This window comes from Loxodonta africana, chromosome 19 (genome assembly GCF_030014295.1).
Source record: "Loxodonta africana isolate mLoxAfr1 chromosome 19, mLoxAfr1.hap2, whole genome shotgun sequence".
Classification (NCBI taxonomy): Eukaryota; Metazoa; Chordata; class Mammalia; order Proboscidea; family Elephantidae; genus Loxodonta; species Loxodonta africana.
This window is the reverse complement of record NC_087360.1, coordinates 8,067,819-8,091,256: the sequence shown is the minus strand read 5'-3', so window position 1 is coordinate 8,091,256 and position 23,438 is coordinate 8,067,819. Positions and strand designations below refer to the sequence as shown.

General features: G+C 41.7%; 1 protein-coding gene across 1 annotated transcript in view; it reads left to right on the top strand.

Moving 5' to 3' along the window:
• Positions 1-23,438, top strand: part of CFAP251 (cilia and flagella associated protein 251) — a 95,633-nt gene that overhangs the window by 22,752 nt on the left and 49,443 nt on the right. The window contains exons 5-12 of the mRNA XM_010599893.3: positions 2,200-2,311; positions 2,531-2,611; positions 14,675-14,752; positions 15,613-15,663; positions 17,778-17,989; positions 20,915-21,109; positions 22,192-22,442; positions 22,890-23,041. Coding sequence (XP_010598195.2) covers positions 2,200-2,311; positions 2,531-2,611; positions 14,675-14,752; positions 15,613-15,663; positions 17,778-17,989; positions 20,915-21,109; positions 22,192-22,442; positions 22,890-23,041 — 1,132 coding nt within the window. The remainder of the gene's footprint in view (positions 1-2,199; positions 2,312-2,530; positions 2,612-14,674; positions 14,753-15,612; positions 15,664-17,777; positions 17,990-20,914; positions 21,110-22,191; positions 22,443-22,889; positions 23,042-23,438) is intronic.

The following is a 23,438-nucleotide window of genomic DNA, read 5'->3' as shown; positions in this document are numbered from 1 at the left end:
CAGACCATTAAGCATGGTCTTTTTTGTGAATTTGATCTTTTGTTCGACATTTTTCTTCTGCTCTGTCTGGGACTTTCTTTGTAATCCCAATCAGAGCAGCCGATAGTGGTAGCCGGGCACCATTGTGCATTTAAAATTTTCATAGATACGGCTGGATTGCTGTCTGGAAAGGTTGTACTCATTTTTTGTTGTCGTTAGTTGCTGTCGAGTCCACTCCTACTCATGGCAACCTGAGGTACAGTATAACAGAATGAAACGTTGCCTGGTCTTACGCCATCTTCATGCTCGTTGGTAGGTTTGAGTGCATTGCTCTGGTCAGTTGCGTGCCAGTCCATCTCATCGAGGGTTTCCCTCAGTTTTGCTGACCCTCTATTTTACCAAATGCGATGTCGTTCGCAATGGCTTGGCCTTTCTTGATGGCATGTGCAAAGTAAAGGAGCCGAAGTCTTGGTATCCCCACTTCTAAGGAGCATTCTGGCTGTATGTCCTCCAAGACAGATTTGTTCGTTCTTCTGGCAGTCCGTGGTTATTCATATTCTTCAGCAACACCACAAGTCAAAGGCCTCTGTTCTTCTGTTTTCTTTTCTCGTTGTCCGGTTTTTGCATGTGTATGAGGTGACTGAAAAGACCATGGCTTTTGTCAGGCACACGTTAGTCATCAAAGTGACATCTTTGCTTTTTTTCTTGAGAGTTGCAATTTTGCCCTATTCACCTCCTTTCCCACACACCCTCGTACTTGGCACAGTACCAGGCACAGGACTGCCACTCAACAAATGAGAAACTAGAGGTTCTGAAGAGAGAGAAAAGCACACCTACATACTGCCCTGAGTAATTATGCTTTTTATGTCCTTCCAGAATGTTCCTTATTGTTCTTCTTACACATATATGAACATATAGAAGTACATGTTTTATGTGGTTTTTCTCCACATGTTTAGTGTGATCTTTCCCAGACCCACATTGATTGTTTGCTCCCTCGCTTAAACCCAGAGGCTCCCCGTTGCCGAGTGAGCCCCTATATAATTGAGATCATACAGTATTTGTCTTTTTCTTGCCTGGCTTCTTTATTTCCTTTTTAATAATATTTTATTGTGTTTTTGGCGAAAGTTTATACAGCAGGTTAGGTTCCCATTTAACAATTTCCACACAAACTGATGAATGACATTAGTTACATTTTTCACAATGTGTCAACATTCTCTTTGTGTTCTGGTTGTTTTGTTTCCAGTATTTTAGTTTCCCTGCCCCCTTATCTTCTCATCTTTGCTTTAGATTAAATGTTGACCTTTTGAACTCATACCAATGGTGTTTTAGTAGAGCACTGATCTAATGAGTAATATATTTTGTGTGTCACTCTGCTTTTCTGTTAGAAGGTGATCTCGGGATAGTTGTAGTTCAAGTTTTAAAGAGAGTCTCATGACAATAGTCTCAGGGAGTCTTCTGGTCTCAGGTGGTCCTGTTAGTCTAGTCTTTTTTAAGAATTTGAGTTTTATTCTACTTTTTTCCCCTATTCTGTCCAGGATCATCTGTTGTGACTCTGCTGATGGTGGCTGGGCACCATCTAGTTCTTCTGGTCTCAGGATAGTTGAGGCCACAGCTCATGTAGGCTGTCTGCCTTGTAGACTTGTTTTTTTTCCTGAGATTTTGGTTGCCTTTTACTCTTTTGCTCCTGACAAGTAGAAACCAATAGTTGTATCTTAGATGGCCGCTCGCGAGCTTATAAGACACTGGATGCTACTCATTTCACTATGATGCAGAACTATATTATGCTGGTTAACTGAGTTGTCTCATGAGACTATGGTCCTAAGCTTTCAAACCTAGAAAACCAATCTCAGAAGATGTGTGGTTATATCTGAGGAGTATCTGTAGCTGTGTCTTCAAAGAATATATGTGCCTTCCCACACATATCTGTATTTACATGTACATATGGATACATCTGTGTTCTCACATACACCTATACCCACCTGTATACCTGTATGTGTATCTGGCTTCCTTCATGCAGCATAATCTCCAAAGTTCATCCATGTTGTAGTACGTGTCAGAACTTCATTCCTTTTTATGTCCATAGACCACATTTTGTTTTATCCATTCATCCGTTGATGGATACTTCAGTTGTTCCCATCTTTTGGCTGTTGTAAATAGAGCTGCTTGGGGAAGCCAGTTTTACTTCAGCAAATGCTTGTCCCTCCTTGTCCTGTTTTGCAGTATCCCCGTGCACACAATATTTGACAGCTGCCCAGAAGGCAACGGCATCAAGACAATAGCCATCACCCGTGACGCCAAGTATCTGGCAACCATCTCAGATGGTAAAGACCAGGTAATGGGCCCTTGGAGTCTGCTCAGCAGGCTGGCCGTCCTGTCAGGAATGTCCCCATGGCAGCTCTGCTCAGACCACATGGCACCTGTAGTGTTCTCAGGGGAAACTCATGGGACTTTGCTTAATGAGCCAAAGTTACCATGTCACCACAAGAGGTGGGACGTACCTCAGCAGCCTTCAGAGAGCATCTCATCTCCCTCTGTCTGCTGTCACTTACAGAAAGTTTGCATCTGGAAGTGGACCTTAGCCGTGGACACGCCTGCATGCACTCTGGACCTTAACAAGGAGTATGGTTTTCAGGTGAGTTCCATCTGAGCCAGTAATGCTCAGCCTAACATTACACTGAGACCAGGCCAAACTTTCCTTATTGTCCGGTGGAGTTTTGTTGTCGTGCAGTAGAGTTTTGGTAGGCACTTTCACGTTCATGATCTCGTTTTTGGTAATCATAGCTAATTTTTTTCAAGCACTTATTCTGCATAAGATTCTGCTAAATTTCTTACACATGTCATCCCACATCACCCATGCAAACATGCTAGGAAGGAGATACTACTAAACAGTAATATCTGTGAAATTATTGAAGAATTTGTCTAAAGTCTCCCAGCTGGCAGCCTTTCTGATTCTAGAAGCATGCTCTTAACTGCTCCTAACCTCACAACTAACTTTGTGACTTATATATGGATGTTTCGTTATTGTTATTATTCTCAATTTACATGAGGTGACTTGCCAAGGACTCCCAGAATGTTTACGTCAGCCATCTTGATTTCCCAGGTCCCTGCTCTCTGCTATTCTCCACTGTCCCCTTCATTCCGGTATCCTCCATTCAGGACGCATTTATTGAGTGCCTGCTATGTGCCAGGCACTGCGTAAAGTACACACCTGGTTTCCCGGTGACCAGAATTCAACAAGGCACTTATCATTATGCCCGTCTTCTCTCTTTCTGCCCCCAACATCCTCCCTGCTCCTCCAAAAAGTCCTTATTTCTTAAAGCTGGACTCTTTGCTAATGGTAGCCATTAGCCACACGTGGCTATTTAAATTGGTTACGGCGACATAAAATTACGAATTCAATTCCTCACCTCCACTAGCCACATTTCAAGTACTCGGTAGCCGCATGTGACTAGTGGCCACCATATTGGACAGCATATGTTACAGAACATTTCCATCATCGCGGAAAGTTCTATTGGACGGTGCTGCAGAAGCACCCCTGACTCTGGGTGAACTCCACCACCAGCCATCTCTGTCCCTGCACCTTAGCAGGCTGAGTGCGGCTGGGGAAAAACTCCCAGCTGAGCTGACTGATTTATCTTCGAATTCACTCATCAATTTTAAATAAGCTCTCAGCTTTGCCTGGCCATTCTGGTGGGCTGTCTTTTCATTTCCAGAGACAACAGTTTCACACCTTCTCTTCACACCTCCCACTGCCCTGCTCTCACTGTCAGCTCACGGCCCCTCCTATTCCACTGAGCACATGGAAGCATGGGATACAGACGTCTTCCAGTCCCTGCTTCCAAGCCTGCATCCTACTGTCAACCTCACTGTCTTCTCTTCTTCCCTCCAGTTGTAATGAAGGGCCCAGGGCGCTAGACCTGATCTCTGTCATTCCCTCAAGGTCCTTTCCAGCCTGTCTCTGCTGGATTGTTTTTTGGCTTTTCAGTATATAAACGTGCTTTAAAGAACTCCCTTTGGCCCGCAGCTCCTTCCAGCGATTGCCCTTTGCTCCCCTTCTTGGTATAACTTCTCAGAAGAGTTGTCTACACTTGCTTTCTCTACTTCATCTTTTATTTACTCTTTTTTTTTTAAGAAATGTTTTATTTTCTTATATTTTTATTGTGTAATAAGGCATATGTGAAAAAATGTATATATTTTAAAGAAGGAAACAAAATGCACCTGTGCCCTTACCACCTTGTCCAAGAAATAGAACATTATCTAAATCCTAGAAGCCCTTTTTTGTGTCGCTTCTTGATTCTGTTTCCTTCCTTTCTCCCAAAAGTTAACCACGATCCCCAATTTTGTGTTTATCCTTTCCCCTGGTTTTCTTTATACTTTTCTCCAGTGATATATGGATGCTTCAACACTATCTGATTTAGTTTTGCCTGTTGTTTACTGTTATAGGTTGGGATTCCTGTTATTTGTTCTGCATTGTTTGTGAGATTCATCCATGTTGATTTTTGAGCTATAATTCATTCATTTTCACGGCTGTATAGTTTTTCATTGTTTGAGTATGATACAACTATCCGTCCTACTACTGATGGACAAAAAGGGGCCCTGGTGGTGCAGTGGTTAAGTGCTTGGCTGCTAACCAAAAGAAAACTCAGCAGTTTGAAACCACCATCCGCTCTGCAGGAGAAAGATGTAGCAGCCTGCTTCTCTAAAGATTACGGCCTTGGAAACCCTATGGGGCAGTTCCACTCTGTCCTGTAGGGTCACTTTGAGTTGGAATCCACTTGACAGCAATGGGTTTTTTTTTTAACTGATGGACATTTGGTTCATCTGCCTTCTACAAAATGCATCTCCCCCCATGACATCACCAAAACTATGCTTGTCATGGTCACTGTGGTTCCCAAATCAAATGAATATTGTGAAACCCTCTTTCTACTCTTCCTCTCAATTTTCTCTTTATTTTCAGCAGTTTTTCAATGATGTATCTGTGTGTCTATGTGCATGTTGTTGATTAAAAAAATAAAATCTGTCCTCTGGGGTTACTTGAACATGTGATGTCATTTCTTTCTTTGAGGTAGAAAATTCTCAGCCATTGTCTCTTAAACATTACTTCTGCCACATGTTTTCCCTCCTTTTGAGACTCCAATTATATGTAAGTTAGACCTTTTCATCTCGTCCCATAGGTCTTTCATGCTCTTTTCTGTATTTTCTATCATTTTGTCTCTATATGCTTCAGTATGGATATTTTCTATTAACTAATCCTGCCTTTGGCTATATCTAATTTTCTGTTAAGCTGTTGATTGAATTTTTTTTTTTATAACTTCTTTTTTTTTTTAATTAACTTTTGTTAAGCTTCAAGTGAACATTTACAAATCCAATCAGTCTGTCACATATAAGTTTACATACATCTTACTCCGTACTCCCACTTGCTCTCCCCCTCTTGAGTCAGCCCTTTCAGTCTCTCCTTTCGTGACAATTTTGCCGGCTTCCCTCTCTCTCTATCCTCCCATCCCCCCTCCGGACAAGAGTTGCCAACACAATCTCAAGTGTCCACCTGATATAATTAGCTCACTCTTCATCAGTGTCTCTCTCCCACCCGCTGACCAGTCCCTTTCATGTCTGATGAGTTGTCTTCGGGGATGGTTCCTGTCCTGTGCCAACAGAAGGTCTGGGGACCATGGCCGCCGGGATTCCTCTAATCTCAGTCAGACCATTAAGTTTGGTCTTTTTATGAGAATTTGGGGTCTGCATCCCACTGATCTCCTGCTCCCTCAGGGGTCCTCTGCTGTGTTCCCTGTCAGGGCAGTCATCGATTGTGGCCGGGCACCAACTAGTTCTTCTGGTCTCAGGGTGATGTAGGTCTCTGGTTCATGTGGCCCTTTCTGTCTCTTGTGCTCTTAGGTGTCGTGTGGCCTTGGTGTTCTTCATTTTCCTTTGCTCCAGGTGGATTGAGACCAATTGATGCATCTTAGATGGCCGCTTGTTAGCATTTAAGACCCCAGACGCCACATTTCAAAGTGGGATGCAGAATGATTTCATAATAGAATTATTTTGCCAATTGACTTAGAAGTCCCCTCAAACCATGTTCCCCAGACCCCCGCCCCTGCTCCGCTGACCTTTGAAGCATTCATTTTATCCCAGAAACTTCTTTGCTTTTGGTCCAGTCCAATTGAGCTGACCTTCCATGTATTGAGTGTTGTCTTTCCCTTCACCTAAAGCAGTTCTTATCTACTGATTATTCAGTAAAAAACCCTCTCCCACCCTCCCTCTCTCCCCTCCTCGTAACCACAAAATATGTGTTCTTCTCAGGTTTACTATTTCTCAAGATCTTATAATAGTGGTCTTATACAATATTTGTCCTTTTGCCTCTGACTAATTTTGCTCAGCATAATGCCTTCCAGGTTCCTCCATGTTATGAAATGTTTCACAGATTCGTCACTGTTCTTTATCTATGCGTAGTATTCCATTGTGTGAATATACCACAATTTATTTACCCATTCATCCGTTGATGGACACCTTGGTTGCTTCCAACTTTTTGCTATTGTGAACAGAGCTGCAATAAACATGGGTGTGCATATATCTGTTTGTGTGAAGGCTCTTGTATCTCTAGGGTATATTCCGAGGAGTGGGATTTCTGGGTTGTATGGTAGTTCTATTTCTAACTGTTTAAGATAACGCCAGATAGATTTCCAAAGTGGTTGTACCATTTTACATTCCCACCAGCAGTGTATAAGAGTTCCAATCTCTCCGCAGCCTCTCCAACATTTATTATTTTGTGTTTTTTGGATTAATGCCAGCCTCGTTGGTGTGAGATGGAATCTCATCGTAGTTTTAATTTGCATTTCTCTAATGGCTAATGATCGAGAGCATTTTCTCATGTATCTGTTAGCTGCCTGAATATCTTCTTTAGTGAAATGTGTGTTCATATCCTTTGCCCACTTTTTGATTGGGTTGTTTGTCTTTTTGTGGTTGAGTTTTGACAGAATCATATAGATTTTAGAGATCAGGCGCTGGTCGGAGATGTCGTAGCTGAAAATTCTTTCCCAGTCTGTAGGTGGTCTTTATAATCTTTTGGTGAAGTCTTTAGATGAGCATAGGTGTTTGATTTTTAGGAGCTCCCAGTTATCGGGTTTCTCTTCATCATTTTTGGTAATGTTTTGTATTCTGTTTATGCCTTGTATTAGGGCTCCTAGGGTTGTCCCTATTTTTTCTTCCATGATCTTTATCGTTTTAGTCTTTATGTTTAGGTCTTTGATCCACTTGGAGTTAGTTTTTGTTCATGGTGTAAGGTATGGGTCCTGTTTCATTTTTTTGCAAATGGATATCCAGTTATGCCAGCACCATTTGTTAAAAAGGCTATCTTTTCCCCAATTAACTGACTCTGGTCCTTTGTCAAATATCAGCTGCTCATACGTGGATGGATCTATATCTGGGTTCTCAATTCTGTTCCATTGGTCTATGTGCCTGTTGTTGTACCAGTACCAGGCTGTTTTGACTACTGTGGCTGTATAATAGGTTCTGAAATCAGGTAGAGTGAGACCTCCCACTTTCTTCTTCTTTTTCAGTAATGCTTTACTTATCCGAGGCTTCTTTCCCTTCCATATGAAGTTGGTGGTTTGTTTCTCCAACACATTAAAAAATGACATTGGAATTCGGATCGGAAGTGCATTGTATGTATAGATAGCTTTTGGTAGAATAGACATTTTTACTATGTTAAGTCTTCCTATCCATGAGCAAGGTATGTTTTTCCACTTAAGTATGTCCTCTTGAATTTCTTGTAGTAGAGCTTTGTAGTTTTCTTTGTATAGGTCTTTTACATCCTTGGTAAGATTTTTTTTTTTTTTATTAATTTTTATTAAGCTTCAAGTGAACATTTACCATTCCAATCAGTCTGTCACATGTAGGTTTACATACATCTTACTCCCTTCTCCCACTTGCTCTCCCCCTATTGAGTCAGCCCTTTCAGTCTCTCGTTTCGTGCCAATTTTGCCGTCTTCCCTCTCTATCTGCCCATCCCCCCTCCAGTCAAGAGTTTCCAACACACTCTCCAGTGTCCACCTAATTTAATTGGCTCACTCTTCATCAGCATCTCTCTCGCCCCGGCTGACCAGTCCTTTTCATGCCTGATGAGTTGTCTTCGGGGATGGTTCCTGTCCTGTGCCATCAGAAGTTCTGGGGAGCATTGTCTCTGGGATTCCTCTAGTCGCATTCATATCATTAGGTATGGTCTTTTTATGACAATTTGGGGTCTGTATCCCATTGGCCTCCTGCTCCCTCAGGAGTTGTCTGTTGTGCTCCCTAGCAGGGCAGACATAGATTGTGGCTGGGCACCAACTAGTTCTTCTGGTCTCAGGATAATGTAGGTCTCTGGTTCATGTGGCCCTTTCTGTCTCTTGGGTTCTTAGTTGTCGTGTGGCCTTGGTGTTCTTCCTTTGCCTTTGCTCCAGGTGGGTTGAGACCAATTGATGTATCTTAGATGGCTGCTTGTTGGCATTTAGGACCCCAGGCACCACAATTCAAAGTGGGATGCAGAATGTTTTCATAATAGAATTATTTTGCCCGTTGACTTAGAAGTCTCCTCAAACCATGTTCCCCAGACCCCAGCCCCTGCTCCACTGACCTTTGAAGCTTTCATTTTATCCCAGAAACTTCTTTGCTTTTAGTCCAGTCCAATTAGGCTGACCTTCCTTGTATTGTGTGTTATCTTTCCCTTCACCCAAAGCAGTTCTTATCTACTGATTGATCAATAAAAAACCCTCTCCCTCCCTCCATCCCTCCCCACTTTGTAAGCACAAAAGTATGTGTTCTTCTCCGTTTTTTCTATTTCTCAAGATCTTATAATAGAGGTCTTATACAATATTTGTCCTTTTGCCTCTGACTCATTTCGCTCAGCATAATGCCTTCCAGATTCCTCCATGTTATGAAATGTTTCACAGATTCGTCACTGTTCTTTATCTATGCGTAGTATTCCATTGTGTGAATATACCACAATTTATTTACCCATTCATCCGTTGACGGACGCCTTGGTTGCTTCCAGCTTTTTGCTATTGTAAACAGAGCTGCAATAAACATGGGTGTGCATATATCTGTTTGTGTGAAGGCTCTTGTATCTCTAGGGTATATTCTGAGGAGTGGGATTTCTGGGTTGTATGGTAGTTCTATTTCTAACTGTTTAAGATAACGCCAGATGGATTTCCAAAGTGATTGTACCATTTTACAATCCCACCAGCAGCGTATGAGAGTTCCAATCTCTCCGCAGCCTCTCCAACATTTATTATTTTGTGTTTTTTGGATTAATGCCAGTCCTTGGTAAGATTTATTCCTAAGTATCTTATCTTCTTGGGGGCTACTGTGAATGGTATTGATTTGGTTATTTCCTCTTCGGTGTTCTTTTTGTTGATGTAGAGGAATCCAAGTGATTTTTGTATTTTTATTTTATAACCTGAGACTCTGCCAAACTCTTCTATTAGTTTCGGTAGTTTTCTAGAGGATTCCTTAGGGTTTTCTGTGTATATAATCATGTCATCTGCAAATAGTGATAACTTTACTTCCTCCTTGCCAATCCGGATACCTTTTATTTCTTTGTCTGGCCTAATTGCCCTGGCTAGGACTTCCAGCACGATGTTGAATAAGAGCAGTGATAAAGGGCATCCTTGTCTGGTTCCCGTTCTCAAGGGAAATGCTTTCAGGTTCTCTCCATTTAGAGTGATATTGGCTGTTGGCTTTGCATAGATGCCCTTTATTATGTTGAGGAATTTTCCTTCAATTCCTATTTTGGTAAGAGTTTTTATCATAAATGGGTGTTGGACTTTGTCAAATGCCTTTTCTGCATCAATTGATAAGATCATGTGGTTTTTGTCTTTTGTTTTATTTATGTGATGGATTACATTAATGGTTTTTCTGATATTAAACCAGCCTTGCATACCTGGTATAAATCCCACTTGATCATGGTGACTTATTTTTTTGATGTGTTGTTGGGTTCTATTGGCTAGAATTTTGTTGAGGATTTTTGCATCAATGTTCATGAGGGATATAGGTCTATAATTTTCTGTTTTTGTAATGTCTTTACCTGGTTTTGGTATCAGGGAGATGGTGGCTTCATAGAATGAGTTGGGTAGTATTCCGTCATTTTCTATGCTTTGGAATACCTTTAGAAGTAGTGGTGTTAACTCTTCTCTGAAAGTTTGGTAGAACTCTGCAGTGAAGCTGTCCAGGCCAGGGCTTTTTTTTGTTGGGAGTTTTTTGATTACCGTTTCAATCTCTTTTTTTTGTTATGGGTCTATTTAGTTGTTCTACTTCTGAATGTGTTAGTTTAGGTAGGTAGTGTTTTTCCAGGAATTCATCCATTTCTTCTAGGTTTTCAAATTTGTTAGAGTACAATTTTTCGTAGTAATCTGAAATGATTCTTTTAATTTCATTTGGTTCTGTTGTGGTGTGGTCCTTCTCGTTTCTTATTCGGGTTATTTGTTTCCTTTCCTGTATTTCTTTAGTCAGTCTAGCCAATGGTTAATCAATTTTGTTAATTTTTTCAAAGAACCAGCTTTTGGCTTTGTTAATTCTTTCAATTGTTTTTCTGTTCTCTAATTCATTTAGTTCAGCTCTAATTTTTATTATTTGTTTTCTTCTGGTGCCTGATGGATTCTTTTGTTGCTCAGTTTCTATTTGTTCAAGTTGTAGGCACAGTTCTCTGATTTTGGCTCTTTCTTCTTTTTGTATGTGTGCATTTATCAATATAAATTGGCCTCTGAGCACTGCTTTTGCTGTGTCCCAGAGGTTTTGATAGGAAGTATTTTCATTCTTGTTGCATTCTATGAATTTCTTTATTCCCTCCTTGATGTCTCCTATAACCCAGTCTTTTTTCAGGAGGGTATTGTTCATTTTCCAAGTATTTGATTTCTTTTCCCTAGTTTTTCTGTTATTGATTTCTAGTTTTATTGCCTTGTGGTGTGAGAAGACGCTTTGTAATATTTCGATGTTTTGGACTCTGCAAAGGTTTGTTTTATGACCTTGTTTTGTGGTCTATTCTAGAGAATGTTCCATGTGCGCTAGAAAGAAAAGTATACTTTGCAGCAGTTGGGTGGAGAGTTCTGTATAAGTCAATGAGGTCAAGTTGGTTGATTGTTGTAAGTAGATCTTCCGTGTCTCTATTGAGCTTCTTACTGGATGTCCTGTCCTTCTCCGAAAGTGGTGTGTTGAAGTCTCGTACTATAATTGTGGAGGTATCTATCTCACTTTTCAATTCTGTTAAAATTTGATTTATGTATCTTGCAGCCCTGTCATTGGGTGCATAAATATTTAATATGGTTATGTCTTCCTGATCAATTGTCCCTTTTATCATTATATAGTGTCCTTCTTTATCCTTTGTGGTGGATTTAAGTCTAAAGTCTATTTTGTCAGAAATTAATATTGTTACTCCTCTTCTTTTTTGCTTATTGCTTGCTTGATATATTTTTTTCCATCCTTTGAGTTTTAGTTTGTTTGTGTCTCTAAGTCTAAGGTGTGTCTCCTGTAGGCAGCATATAGATGGATTGTGTTTCTTTATCCAGTCTGTGACTCTCTGTCTCTTTATTGGTGCATTTAGTCCATTTACATTCAGCGTAATTATAGATAAATAAGTTTTTAGTGCTGTCATTTTGATGCCTTTTTATGTGTGTTGTTGACAATTTCATTTTTCCACATACTTTTTTGTGCTGAGGCGTTTTTCTTAGTAAATTGTGAGATCCTTATTTTCATAGTGTTTGACTTTATGTTAGTTGAGTCGTTACGTTTTTCTTGGTTTTTATCTTGAGTTATAGAGTTGTTATACCTTTTTGTGGTTACCTTATTATTTACCCCTATTTTTCTAAGTAAAAACCTAACTTGTATTGTTCTATATCGCCTTGTATCACTCTCCATATGGCAGTTCAATGCCTCCTGTATTTAGTCCCTCTTTTTGATTATTGTGATCTTTTACCTATTGACTTCCATGATTCCCTGTCACGTGTATTTTTTTAAATTAATCTTAATTTGTTTGTTTTTGTGATTTCCCTATTTGAGTTGATATCAGGATGTTCTGTTTTGTGTCCTTGTGTTGTGCTGATATCTGATATTATTGGTTTTCTGACCAAACAATATCCTTTAGCATTTCTTGTAGCTTTGGTTTGGTTTTTGCAAATTCTCTAAACTTGTGTTTGTCTGTAAATATCTTAATTTCGCCTTCATATTTCAGAGAGAGTTTTGCTGGATATATGATCCTTGGCTGGCAGTTTTTCTCCTTCAGTGTTCTGTATATGTCATCCCATTCCCTTCTTGCCTGCATGGTTTCTGTTGAGTAGTCTGAACTTATTAATTCTCCCTTGAAGGTGACCTTTCTTTTCTCCCTGGCTGCTTTTAAAATTTTCTGTTTATCTTTGGTTTTGGCGAGTTTGATGATAATATGTCTTGGTGTTTTTCTTTTTGGATCCATCTTAAATGGGGTTCGATGAGCATCTTGGGTAGATATCCTTTCGTCTTTCATGATGTCAGGGAAGTTTTCTGTCAGGAGTTCTTCAACTATTTTCTCTGTGTTTTCTGACCCCCCTCCCTGTTCTGGGACTCCAATCACCCGCAGGTTATCCTCCTTGATAGAGTCCCACATGATTCTTAGGGTTTCTTCATTTTTTTTAATTCTTTTATCTGGTTTTTTTCCAGCTATGTTGGTGTTGATTCCCTGGTCCTCCAGATGTCCCAGTCTGCATTCTAATTGCTCAAGTCTGCTCCTCTGACTTCCTATTGCGTTGTCTAATTCTGTAATTTTATTGTTAATCTTTTGGATTTCTACGTGCTGTCTCTCTATGGATTCTTGCAACTTATTAATTTTTCCACTGTGTTCTTGAATAATCTTTTTGAGTTCTTCAACAGTTTTATCAGTGTGTTCCTTGGCTTTTTCTGCAGTTTGCCTTATTTCATTTGTGATGTCTTGAAGCATTCTGTAAATTAGTTTTTTATATTCTGTATCTGATAATTGAAGGATTGTATCTTCATTTGGGAAAGATTTTGATTCTTTTGTTTGGGGGGTTGGAGAACCTGTCATGGTCTGCTTCTTTAAGTGGTTTGATATGGATTGCTGTCTCCGAGCCATCACTGGGTAACTAGTTTTTCCAGAAAATCCACTGCGTCCAGTCCAAATCCCGGCGGGACGGTTCCCCGGCTGGGACGCTGCTCTCCCCTCTCCAAGACCAGTCACTGCCTCCCGGGGACTTCTCCCACCGGCTGCATCGCCACGCTGCCCGCGAAACTGGCTGGGCCCCCTCCCGGTGTTAGTTCAGGGGGGTGGAGCAGCTCTCTGTGCTTGTGCCGTACCTGACTGGTACGCTGGCTCCAGGCTCTGAAAACAATCGCTCCCTCCCCGTATTAGTTCGTTCTCCATCTCTAAATCTGTGTTTGTTGTTCAGGGTTCGTAGATTGTTATGTATGTGATCGATTCACTTGTTTTTCCGTGTCTTTGTTGCAAGAGGGATCCGAGGTAGCATCTGCCTAGTCCGCCATCTTGGCCCCGCCTCCTGATTGAATTTTTTAAATAAGTTTTTCAGACCTAGAATTTCCATTTGACTCTTTTTTTGAATAGAGTTTATCTGCTGAAATGCTCCATCTTGTTCTCTATTTTCTTATGCATATTAATCACAGTTATTATCAAGTCTGTGTCTGATAACTCCAGTCTTTGGATCTCCTGAGAGCCTCTTTCTGCTGGTTGCTTTTTCCCCTTGGTTTTTAGTCATTTGGATGTTTTTGTTCTGCCTGGTTATTTTTCACCGAAGACCCAATATTGTATTTAGGAAGTGTAGAAATAACTTGCAGCTCAGGATCATAACTTCCTCCAAAGAAGACTTACTTTCACTTCTGGTAGGCATTTGGCTAGGGGCAGGTCACCTTTATCTAATCAGAGGCCAAGTTGGCTTGAGCTGATTTTCAGTCTTGGTGAGGTCAGTTCCATGAGCCTGCTTTTATCAATTCCTCATCCAGGCTTTTGTGCTGTCCTGATGTTAACTCTCCAACGCTGGCATCGGTAGTTTGTAGCCCTGCAGTGAGGCAGCAAGCATTAGGCAAGGCATAGGTCTGCAGATGGGTTAGAAGCAGCAGGAATGGACCCAGAAGAGCATTTCTTCAGCCTGTCTCTCCACGCTGCTTCCTGTACCCTTTCCCCTCAGGCTACAGCCACCCACTTGCCATAAGCACACCATTTCAAGATACAAGCACCCAATCTCCCCTTGAATTCCTCCCTTTTTTGTTGTTGTTTAGTTTCTGGATTTCATTTTTCCCTTGCTTCTATAGGTTCTGCAGAGTTGATTCTTGGGAAGGGAGCCAGAAGCCCATGCTAGTTACACCATCTTAGCAGGAACCAGGATCCCCTTCCAGTATTTTGCATTCATTCCAGGATAACTTGTGGCCGTGTCAAATTTAGAAATGTGTACACAGCAGTCTTTGTCTAGGAGGAGAAAAAATAAAGGTTATTGGTGAATTCAGATTTACAGATGATAGATTATAATAAAGACTAGACAGGGAACAGACTTTTAATTTTAACAATCAATATTTAAATTATATTCCTATTGCTTACTAAATGGCTTGTCTTTTACGTGTTATATTTGTATTCAGTAATTTGTTTTAATTAAACACATTAGGTTTTAATATTCAATTTAGCCAGAGAGAAAACAGATAATGTAATATTTTCCCATGCTTTATATTTCAGAACTACCTTATTTTTAATCCAACGAATAATAAAGAATTGGTGAGCAATAGTAAAACCCGGGCAATATATTATTCGTGGGTAAGTAGAAATATTTTGTTGTCTTAAATGTGGGTACAAGTATATGCTCACCCTTCGAGCATAGACGTTTTAGTAATGTAACAATATACAGGAAAACCTGCGGGAGCTGGAACCTGTGTAAGGCAGAAGCCTGTCAGAGAAGGGAAACTCAAATATTTTCTACCGGAAGTGATAGAAAAGTGGTAAGACTGCACCCTGCTAAAGGCAAAAACTTGCAGGACACAGAAAACAAGGCAGTCCCATCGAGTTCTGACTTACAGGTTTCACTGCAGTATCTATTTAGGGAGTCATGAATGTATCTTAAAATGTTTTCAATTTAATCGTAGTATTTCTTTTAGTCCCATTGGAAATTAACATTAAATCATCAGATAATTTAAATTAAATTAGAAAATTTTTTTAGTAACGAGGCAAATATTTATTTGAATATACTTGACAGGTCAAAAATTTAGAGTTTTTGGGGGTCTTGGACTTTGTTCTCTTTTAGAAAGAAATTAGCAAGTATAGGAATATGTACACTGGCACAGGCAAGATCATGAGATAAAAAAAAAACATTGACTCCCGGTTTTCAGTGATGTTTATTACTTCGGGTATTACTGATCGTAGAGCCTAATTTGTATAGAATTCAAATTTGGATTAACTACCGTTTAAAGTCACAATCACTTGTGGCTGTTTTTATGTATTTGCTCTTCCCTCAGAATGTTTTTGGATGTTCCCAGAGGCAGCAGCTTCTCTTACCTGTAGGAATTGCAAAGCCCTGGCCCCGTGTAGCCACCTTTGTTTGGATTTTGTTGTTATGTAGCTCCTCTTCTGGAAACCAGGTCTTTTTTGAGTAGTGATGATTTTTTTTCTGTCCTTCTCAGTATGAAGAGAAAAATACCCTTGCTCACAGTGCCCCACTTTTAACAGAAAAAGTGAGTATATCTTTTGGATTTTTATATATCGGATTCTGTGAAGACTAAATATATGCGTGTAAGCTTAGTGGGGAGCCCTGGTGGTGCAGTGGTTAACCACCCAGCTGTTAACCGAAAGGTCAGCGGTTCGAACTCACCAGCTGCTTTGCGGGAGAAAGATAGGGCAGTCTGCTTTCGTAAAGATTAAAGCCTTGGAAACCCTGGGAGGCAGTTCTACTCTCTACTATAGGGTCACTATGAGTCAGAATTGACTCAAGAGCAATGGGTTTTGTTTGTTTGTTTGTTGTAAACTTAGTTGGCTTGGGCTATTATTTATACATCTTCTTATTAAACCATTGGGAAAGAAATTTGAAAGATTTCACTTGGGTTCTTTATCCATATTGAATTGTTGGTCGAGAATAATGGAAGTATTGCTAAAAATAAAGTATTATAGAGAAAAAAGTTACTATCATGAGAAAATTTTCCCCAGAAAGGTGACAGGTTTTATAATGTATGTGCGCAGATTGACAAACAATCAAAGTTAACTTGGAGTTACGTAAATAGAGTAGTTGAACATGGATGGATCCCTTATAAAGCTGCTCAGTTTCAGACTAATAAAAAAATGACATTGGTTGAGATAATCTTTAAACCTTAAACCAAAAATATCCCCTGAAGTCTTCTTAAAACCAAACAATAGTTTAGCTTATCTAGTAAAGAATGTCTGCGTTGAGCACTGTGCTTTCTAAGATTTAACTATAGAGAATCAAATTGACAGCAGCAACTTGAAAGATTAGATAAGAACTTTAGGGGCAGTGAATTTATGTTAATAGAGAAGGGTCAGATCGGAAAAGGAGGGTGAGAATGGTTGCACGACTCAAAGAATGTAATCACTGTCACCGAATTGTACGTGTAGAAACTGTTGAATTGGTCTATATCTTGCTGTGTATATATTCTCAACAACATCAGCAAAAAAAAAAAAAAATGACATTGGTTATTTAGATGCTTAAGAGCCAATAGGGAGGTGGTGGAACAGGTGTTGGAAAAAACATTTTATTTTCCCCATTTACCTCAAGACACTGCATTTGAGGTGGATGTCATGCTTTGTGTCCTGCACAATTTTCTGCACTTGATTCCCACGTAGTCTGCTCTTGGGAAGCACCTTATGGTGATTTTTTCCTGCTCCCTTTTCTCACTCTCAGTGTAATTTGTAGATAATCTCTCTTTTTTAAGAGGGCATGCCAAAAAGAAAGGGAAAAAAAAAAAAAAAAGATGAGAAGGATGAACACAAAGAAAGATTATTCCGTGTGCCATATTTGTTTTTCATGAACCAATGTATCAAACAAGAATCATTTGAAATTCTAAAAGCACCCTTGGATTGAAATAGCGCTGATCTTGGAAAGAACGTGATGTTCTTGTTTGACCCAGTATTGTTTTACTGATCCCCCTGTGTTTGACTCGGAACAGGCAAAGCCAGAATCAGAGAGTCGGGCAGCCTGATGCGCTGGTGTTGTACAGCAGCTTGCCAAGGCCTTTTCTTTCCTTCATTTGATAAACATCCCCTGAGGGGAATCAAGTCACTGTGCTGGGTTTTTTCTATAGTTTATCTCCAAGACATTGTCCAAGAAAGATAGCCTATTGCCTGATTTTACCTAGCACAAATTTCATAAGGCGTCTCATTCAGGAGCATTTCTATGTACTTTAATAATTTCTACTTAGGGGAAGATTACTTTATGATCAAATGGAGGCTGGGAAAATTATTCAACGATAATTTTACAACCAGTGCGTGCTTTGGCTCCTGACAGACATCAATCCCTTTATCTGTCTCGGGAACCTTGGTAAGAGAATTTGAACAGGTATCCACAGTAATTAATCACTATTTCATTTGCTTTCAGCAAACAGTTTAATAATTGAACGCAGTACATAGCCCGTCACTTGCTCTTAGCAAACCTTCAGGAGGTCAGATCTGCCCGGAATGTGGTAGCCCACGAGGGAGGGTTTTTTAGTGACTGGTTTGTCACTCTGTCTTTTTTCTCCTGTGTTTATTTCAGTGAACTGTTATAATACGTTGTGTTGATAGATGCTTTGTTTTATGCTTATTATCACCGGTAACTCATAACCTGCCTCTTGAAATGCAGACATTTAACAAGCTCGTGGGAAAATTTAGCCAGTCCGTCTTTCACCTGAATTTAACACAAATACTCTCGGCAACAATGGAAGGAAAGCTGGTTGTCTGGGACATACACCGACCACCACCGTCTGCCACCTTTTTGGGCTTTCCCTATATCAAACCTTGTAAACTGGTTCATTTGCAGAAAGAAGGCATCACCGTGCTCACTACAATTGATAGGTAATTCACTTAAAAAGTAGCTATAGATGATTATAAAAGTGTGTTAAAGCCCCTTTAGATGTATGCAGATATTTTGTATATGCATAGATTATTTCTGGGGAGTCACAATTAACTGGGAACATTGGTTGCCACTAAGGAGAAGAACCAGGAGCCCTGGTGGCAGAGTAAACTGCTTAGCTGCTAACCAGAAGGTCGGCGGTTCGAACCCACTAGCAGCTCTGCAGGAGAAAGATGTGGCTGTCTGTTTCTGTAAGTATTACAGCCTTGGTAACCCTACGGGGCAGTTGCATTCTGTCCTATGGGGTTACTATGAGTCAGAATCGACTCGATGGCAACAGGGGTGGGCTTTAAGGAGATGCACTGAAAACTGGGATCAAGAATGGGGGTGGACGTACTTCTTTTATAGCCCCATTTGTACTACTTGGATTTTTAAAAAATCTTGGGGATATGTTACTTTTTTGTAAACTCTGTGTTGGTGGAAAAAAAAGTAACTGATTGTATTTCTGTCTGCACTAATAACTAGACTTATTTTATTTTGTTTTGTCTTACATTGTGATTTAGGTGAAAGTTTACAGGACAAATAGTTTCTCCTTCAAAAGTTTATACACAAGTCATTTCATGGCGTTGACTGTAATCCGCCATTGCGTCAGCACTCTCCCCCTTTGCCTTTCCACCCCGGGTTCTTTTCCTGTCCCTTCCTGCCTTCTTCTCTTTGTTCCTGGGCAGGTGTCGCCCATGTAGTCTCCTATACTTGGCTGATCTAAGAAGCACGTTCCTCATGCGTGGTATGTTTATCTTATAGGCCTGCCTAATCTTTGGCTGAAAGGTAAACTTTGGGACTGGCTTCAAGTCTGAGTTAGAAGGGTGTCCGGAGGCCAAGGTCTCGGGTGTTCCTCCAGTCTCTATCAGACCACTGAGTCTGGTCTTTTTTGTGGATTCGATAATTTGTTCTACATTTTTCTCCCACTCTGTCCGAGACCCTCTGTTGTAATCCCAGTCAGAGCGGTAGGTAGTGGTAGCCAGGCACCATCTAGTTCTTCTGGTCTCAGGGTTGTGTAGGCTGTGGTTCATGCGGTCCGTTAGTCCTTTGGACTAGTTGTTCCCTGGGGGTCTTTGGTTTTTTTTTTCACATTCCTTTGCTCTGGATAGACTTATTTTGTACCCGAAACTTTACATATTTTAAATTAGAAAAATAACTTGAATAGCTTTTTTTTTTTTTTCCTAATTACGAAATAACATTTACTCACTATGAAAAGATCAGAATACAACAAAACTTTGTAGTTCACTAGCTGATTTCTGGAGACTATGGGGGCTCATAAACTGGTTGCAGTTGCATCGATTCCAACTCGTGGTGACCCTGTGTGTGTCAGTGTAGGACTATGCTCCATAGGGTTTCCTATGGCTTTTGCAGAAGCAGATCATTGGGTCTTTTTTCCAGCACCTCTGGATGGCCTCGAACCCCCAACCTTTTGTTTAGCAGCTGAGCACGTTAACTGTTTGCTGCACCCAGGGACTCTGTGGAGGCCTTTGCCTCAGACAGAACAAAGTTTACATTCTAGGTGAATCCCTTACTTACCAAGAGACCTGGGGCAAGGGGCTCGACCTTGCCGAGTCTCCATTTTTCCATCTGTAAAATGGGCATAACAGTACCCTCCATCTCAGCATGGTTAATGAGGATTTAATGAGGTAATCTGTGTCTAACACTAGCACACTGCCTGGCTCGGAGGAAGCTCCGGGTAAATAGCAGCCGTCATGAGTGTGCTTAGAGAAATTCCCAAAGGTGATGGAGAAAATTGCCTGATGGAGAGGGCCTTGCCCATGTGGTTGGAGTCACCAGGCCACCTGCTTTCCAAAAGCCTGCTTGCGTTCCTTTTCCTTTCTTTTAATGCAGGGTGACAGTGAGGTCCAGGCATGATTTTGCAAAGAAAAACACAAATTATCATCCTCACTTAGAGGTGCAGAAAGACAGAAGTAGAGTTGCAATTGGCAATGCAGTCCACTTTTAATTAGTTGGGGGTTAGGAAACTCAGTGCAGACCAGGCTCCAGTTCCCCTCTCTCCAAGTCATGTAAAACCCAGCCAGGACCAGGAGCCCGGGAAGGAAAAGGCCTCTGAACACATTTGACCTGCGCTGCCGCTTCTCTCCAGCAGAGGGCAGTGAAAGATGTTCTAGCCAATTACTCTGCCCACCTGCCTTGCTTAATCAGGAGCCTCGTTTAATCACTCTGCAGATGAAAGAGAAAATTCATCCCCCTCCTCCTCCCACCCTGGGACCCGAATTATGTCAGATTCTTAAAAAACAGTCCCATATGGGATGGACTGGAGCACTGGAGAGGAAAGCCATTTTGTCATGCAGCAGAGCCGTCAGCTGTGATGACCGGCTGGCCAAGGTTTTATAACCTCTGACAACAGCAGTGCCTTCCCGTGACGCGGCCTGTGTGATTTTCGAGGGCTGGGAGAGAGACTGTCTGTGGTGGCGTCTGTAGTCACTCTCCGCCACCATTGCTGATGCTGAGATTGGCGAGCAGAAAGGTGGCAGCAAGCTTGGCTTCAGATGCCCCTGAATTCACTGCGTTGTCCCGCCAGTGGGCCCCAGTAGTGCTGCCAGGTAGAAGTCTGTCCCTTGCAGTATTTGGGACAGTGTACACTACAAGAGTATTCATTGTTTATCCGAAATTCAGATTTAACTTGGCGTCCTGTATTTTTATTTGCTAAACTCCGCAACCGTAGGCCTTGGGCACAGGTCTCAACCTCTCTGAGCCTTAGGTTCCGGATGTTAATGGCATGACAGTAAAAGTAGTCTCACAGAGCAGTACTGAGTGAAGCTTTGAAGAAGCCCGGAGTCCAGGGCCTGGCATATAAGTGTTAAGTAGATAGTGGTTGTTATTATTGTTAGTTAACAAACTGCTGCAATTCTCCGTTTCAGCTACATCGTCACAGGTGACATTAAGGGTAACATTAAGTTCTATGATCACACCCTGTCCATTGTTAACTGGTACAGCCACTTCAAGCTGAGCCCCATACGAACGCTGTCCTTTTCAAAGACCCCGCCATCTCCTTCTACCGAAAAATCAAACTATCCTCCAGACTGCACTTTAAAAGGTGACCTTTTTATCGTAAGGTAAGTCATCAGTGAATCCAGCCGTTGGAATGATTGACCAATTATTGATCCCCGCTTTTAGGGTGCGTTCAATGAAGTGTTCATCTGATTCTTGGGCTGTGTGTGGGGTAGGGCAGGGACCGGCCTTCCTCCTCCATCCCTTACCTAGCTTGCCGAAGGCTCTCTTGGCTGATCACAGTCATTAATCATTTGTAAAAATTAATCAGGTGTTATTGTAATACTAAGAGTGAAGAAGAATTGATGCTTTTGAATCATGGTGTTGACGAAGAATATTGAATATACCATGGCATGCTAGAAAAACGAACAAATCTGTCTTAGAAGAAGTACAGCCAGAATGTACCTGGTCTCATGTACTTTGGACACGTATCAGGAGGGACCTGTCCCTAGAGAATATATCAGGCTTGGTAAAGAGGGTCAGGGAAAAAGAGGAAGGCCCTCAATGAGATGGATTGACACAGTGGCTGCAACAATGGGCTCAAACTTAGCAACGATTGTGAGGATGGTGCAGGACCGGGCAACGTTTCATCTCGTTGTACATAGAGTCGGTCCAACTTGATGGCACTTAACAAGACTTTTAGTAACTCAAAGCTTGAAGGCCTTTATCCCTGAACTCTGACCTCTCTTGAGCCTGGAGTTCTTTACTGTGGGTTCCTTTCTTTTCTAGAAGCTTGTCCTAGCCATAGTGTGGAAGGCACTTGATAATTAATAGCCATAACATTTCAAAACCGAACTGTCTGCGAGTCTGCCTAATTGCCCTTGCAATATTTACAGGCACATCTGTATGTGTGCACCCGCTCTGTATTTGCATACACAAATGAATATTTGCATGTGCAGATTAGCTAATTGTACAACTGACCGTCCATCTGCATACTTAATGACTCAATTTACATGTAGAAACGGGGGCTTTTTCACTTGCAAATGGAGGCAGTTGGGTATTGGTGCAGTATTTTTGGAGACGCTGGGTTAATAATGTCACTAAATTACAGACGACAGAGGCAGCTCGTGTGCAATTAGAGGCAGAATGGCTGGGCGCCCCGCTCCCTGCCAGCACTGATGCGGTCTGGTCGCTCCCTGGCAAACAGGAACTTCATCATCAGCACCTCGGATGCTGCTGTGTATCACCTAACGGCGGACGGGACCAAACTTGAGAAGCTGTTCGTTGAGCCCAAGGATGCCATCTGCGCAGTCGCCTGCCACCCGTACCAGCCCCTCCTGGCCATTGGGAGCTTCTGCGGGATGATCAAAGTGTGGGACTACGAGAGTAAAACGTACCTATTCAGCAGGGTCTTTGAGAAGGGCCTTGGTGTCCAGAGTCTGACCTACAACCCGGAAGGTATTTTCATTTTATCAGCCTGTCGCAGGTTCCAATCGAAAACATCCTCCTGTGGGGTCTGGCCGTGGCTATCACCCCAGGAGGTTTTCCCAGCTAAGCCATCCCCATGATCAATTGCAGATTGGACTGTTGGGATCCATAGGGTTTTCACTGGCAGATTTTTGGAAGTAGACTGCCAGGCCTTTCTTCCTAGTCTGTCTTAGTCTGGAAGCACCGCTGAAATCCGTTCAGTGTCATAGGAGCACGCAAGCCTCCTTGACCAGCTAGGTGAGGGTGGTCTCCCTCAGAATCCACGGCGCTTGGAGCCTCGCACTACAGGGACCTTGCCCTAGGCTGTTTCTCCCTGAGGACCATGTTCATTGCTGTCTCCTCAGCACCTGCACAAGACCTGGCACCTGCAATGACTGAAGTCCTTCTCAGTCATTGCTCTCTGGCTTGTGATTTCAGGAGCCATTCTTGGAGCTGGGTTCACAGAGGGGACAGTTTACATTCTCGATGCAATGTCCTTAGAAAATGAAATCGCAGAGCCTTTCAGATACTCCAGAAGCAGTGTGACTCATATAAGTTTCTCCCACGACTCCCACTATATGGCCACAGCGGTAAGTTTCCCTGACTGCAGGCCAGGGGCTTAGCAACCTTATTGAAAACTAAGATGGAGGGGGCTGGGGCGGGGGGAACGGGGAGTGACTGCTGGGGGTAAGAGGTTTCTTTTTGGGGTGAAATATCTGGAATTACAGAGTGGCGAAGGTTGTACAACTCTCTGAATATACTAAAAATCATCAAATTGTATGCTGTAAATGGGTGGTGAATTGTGTGGTGTGTGCATTTGATCTCAACATAGCTGTTAAAAAAAAAGAAAGAAGGAAGAAGGGAGAGGAGGAGGACCCCTGCCTGAAAACAAGACTAGGCCTCAGAATTGCCACACTTGGGCCCTGCCACCCTGGCAGTTCCTTCCAGCATGTGCACCCATCTCTGCACCCCGTCTTTCACCTTTCC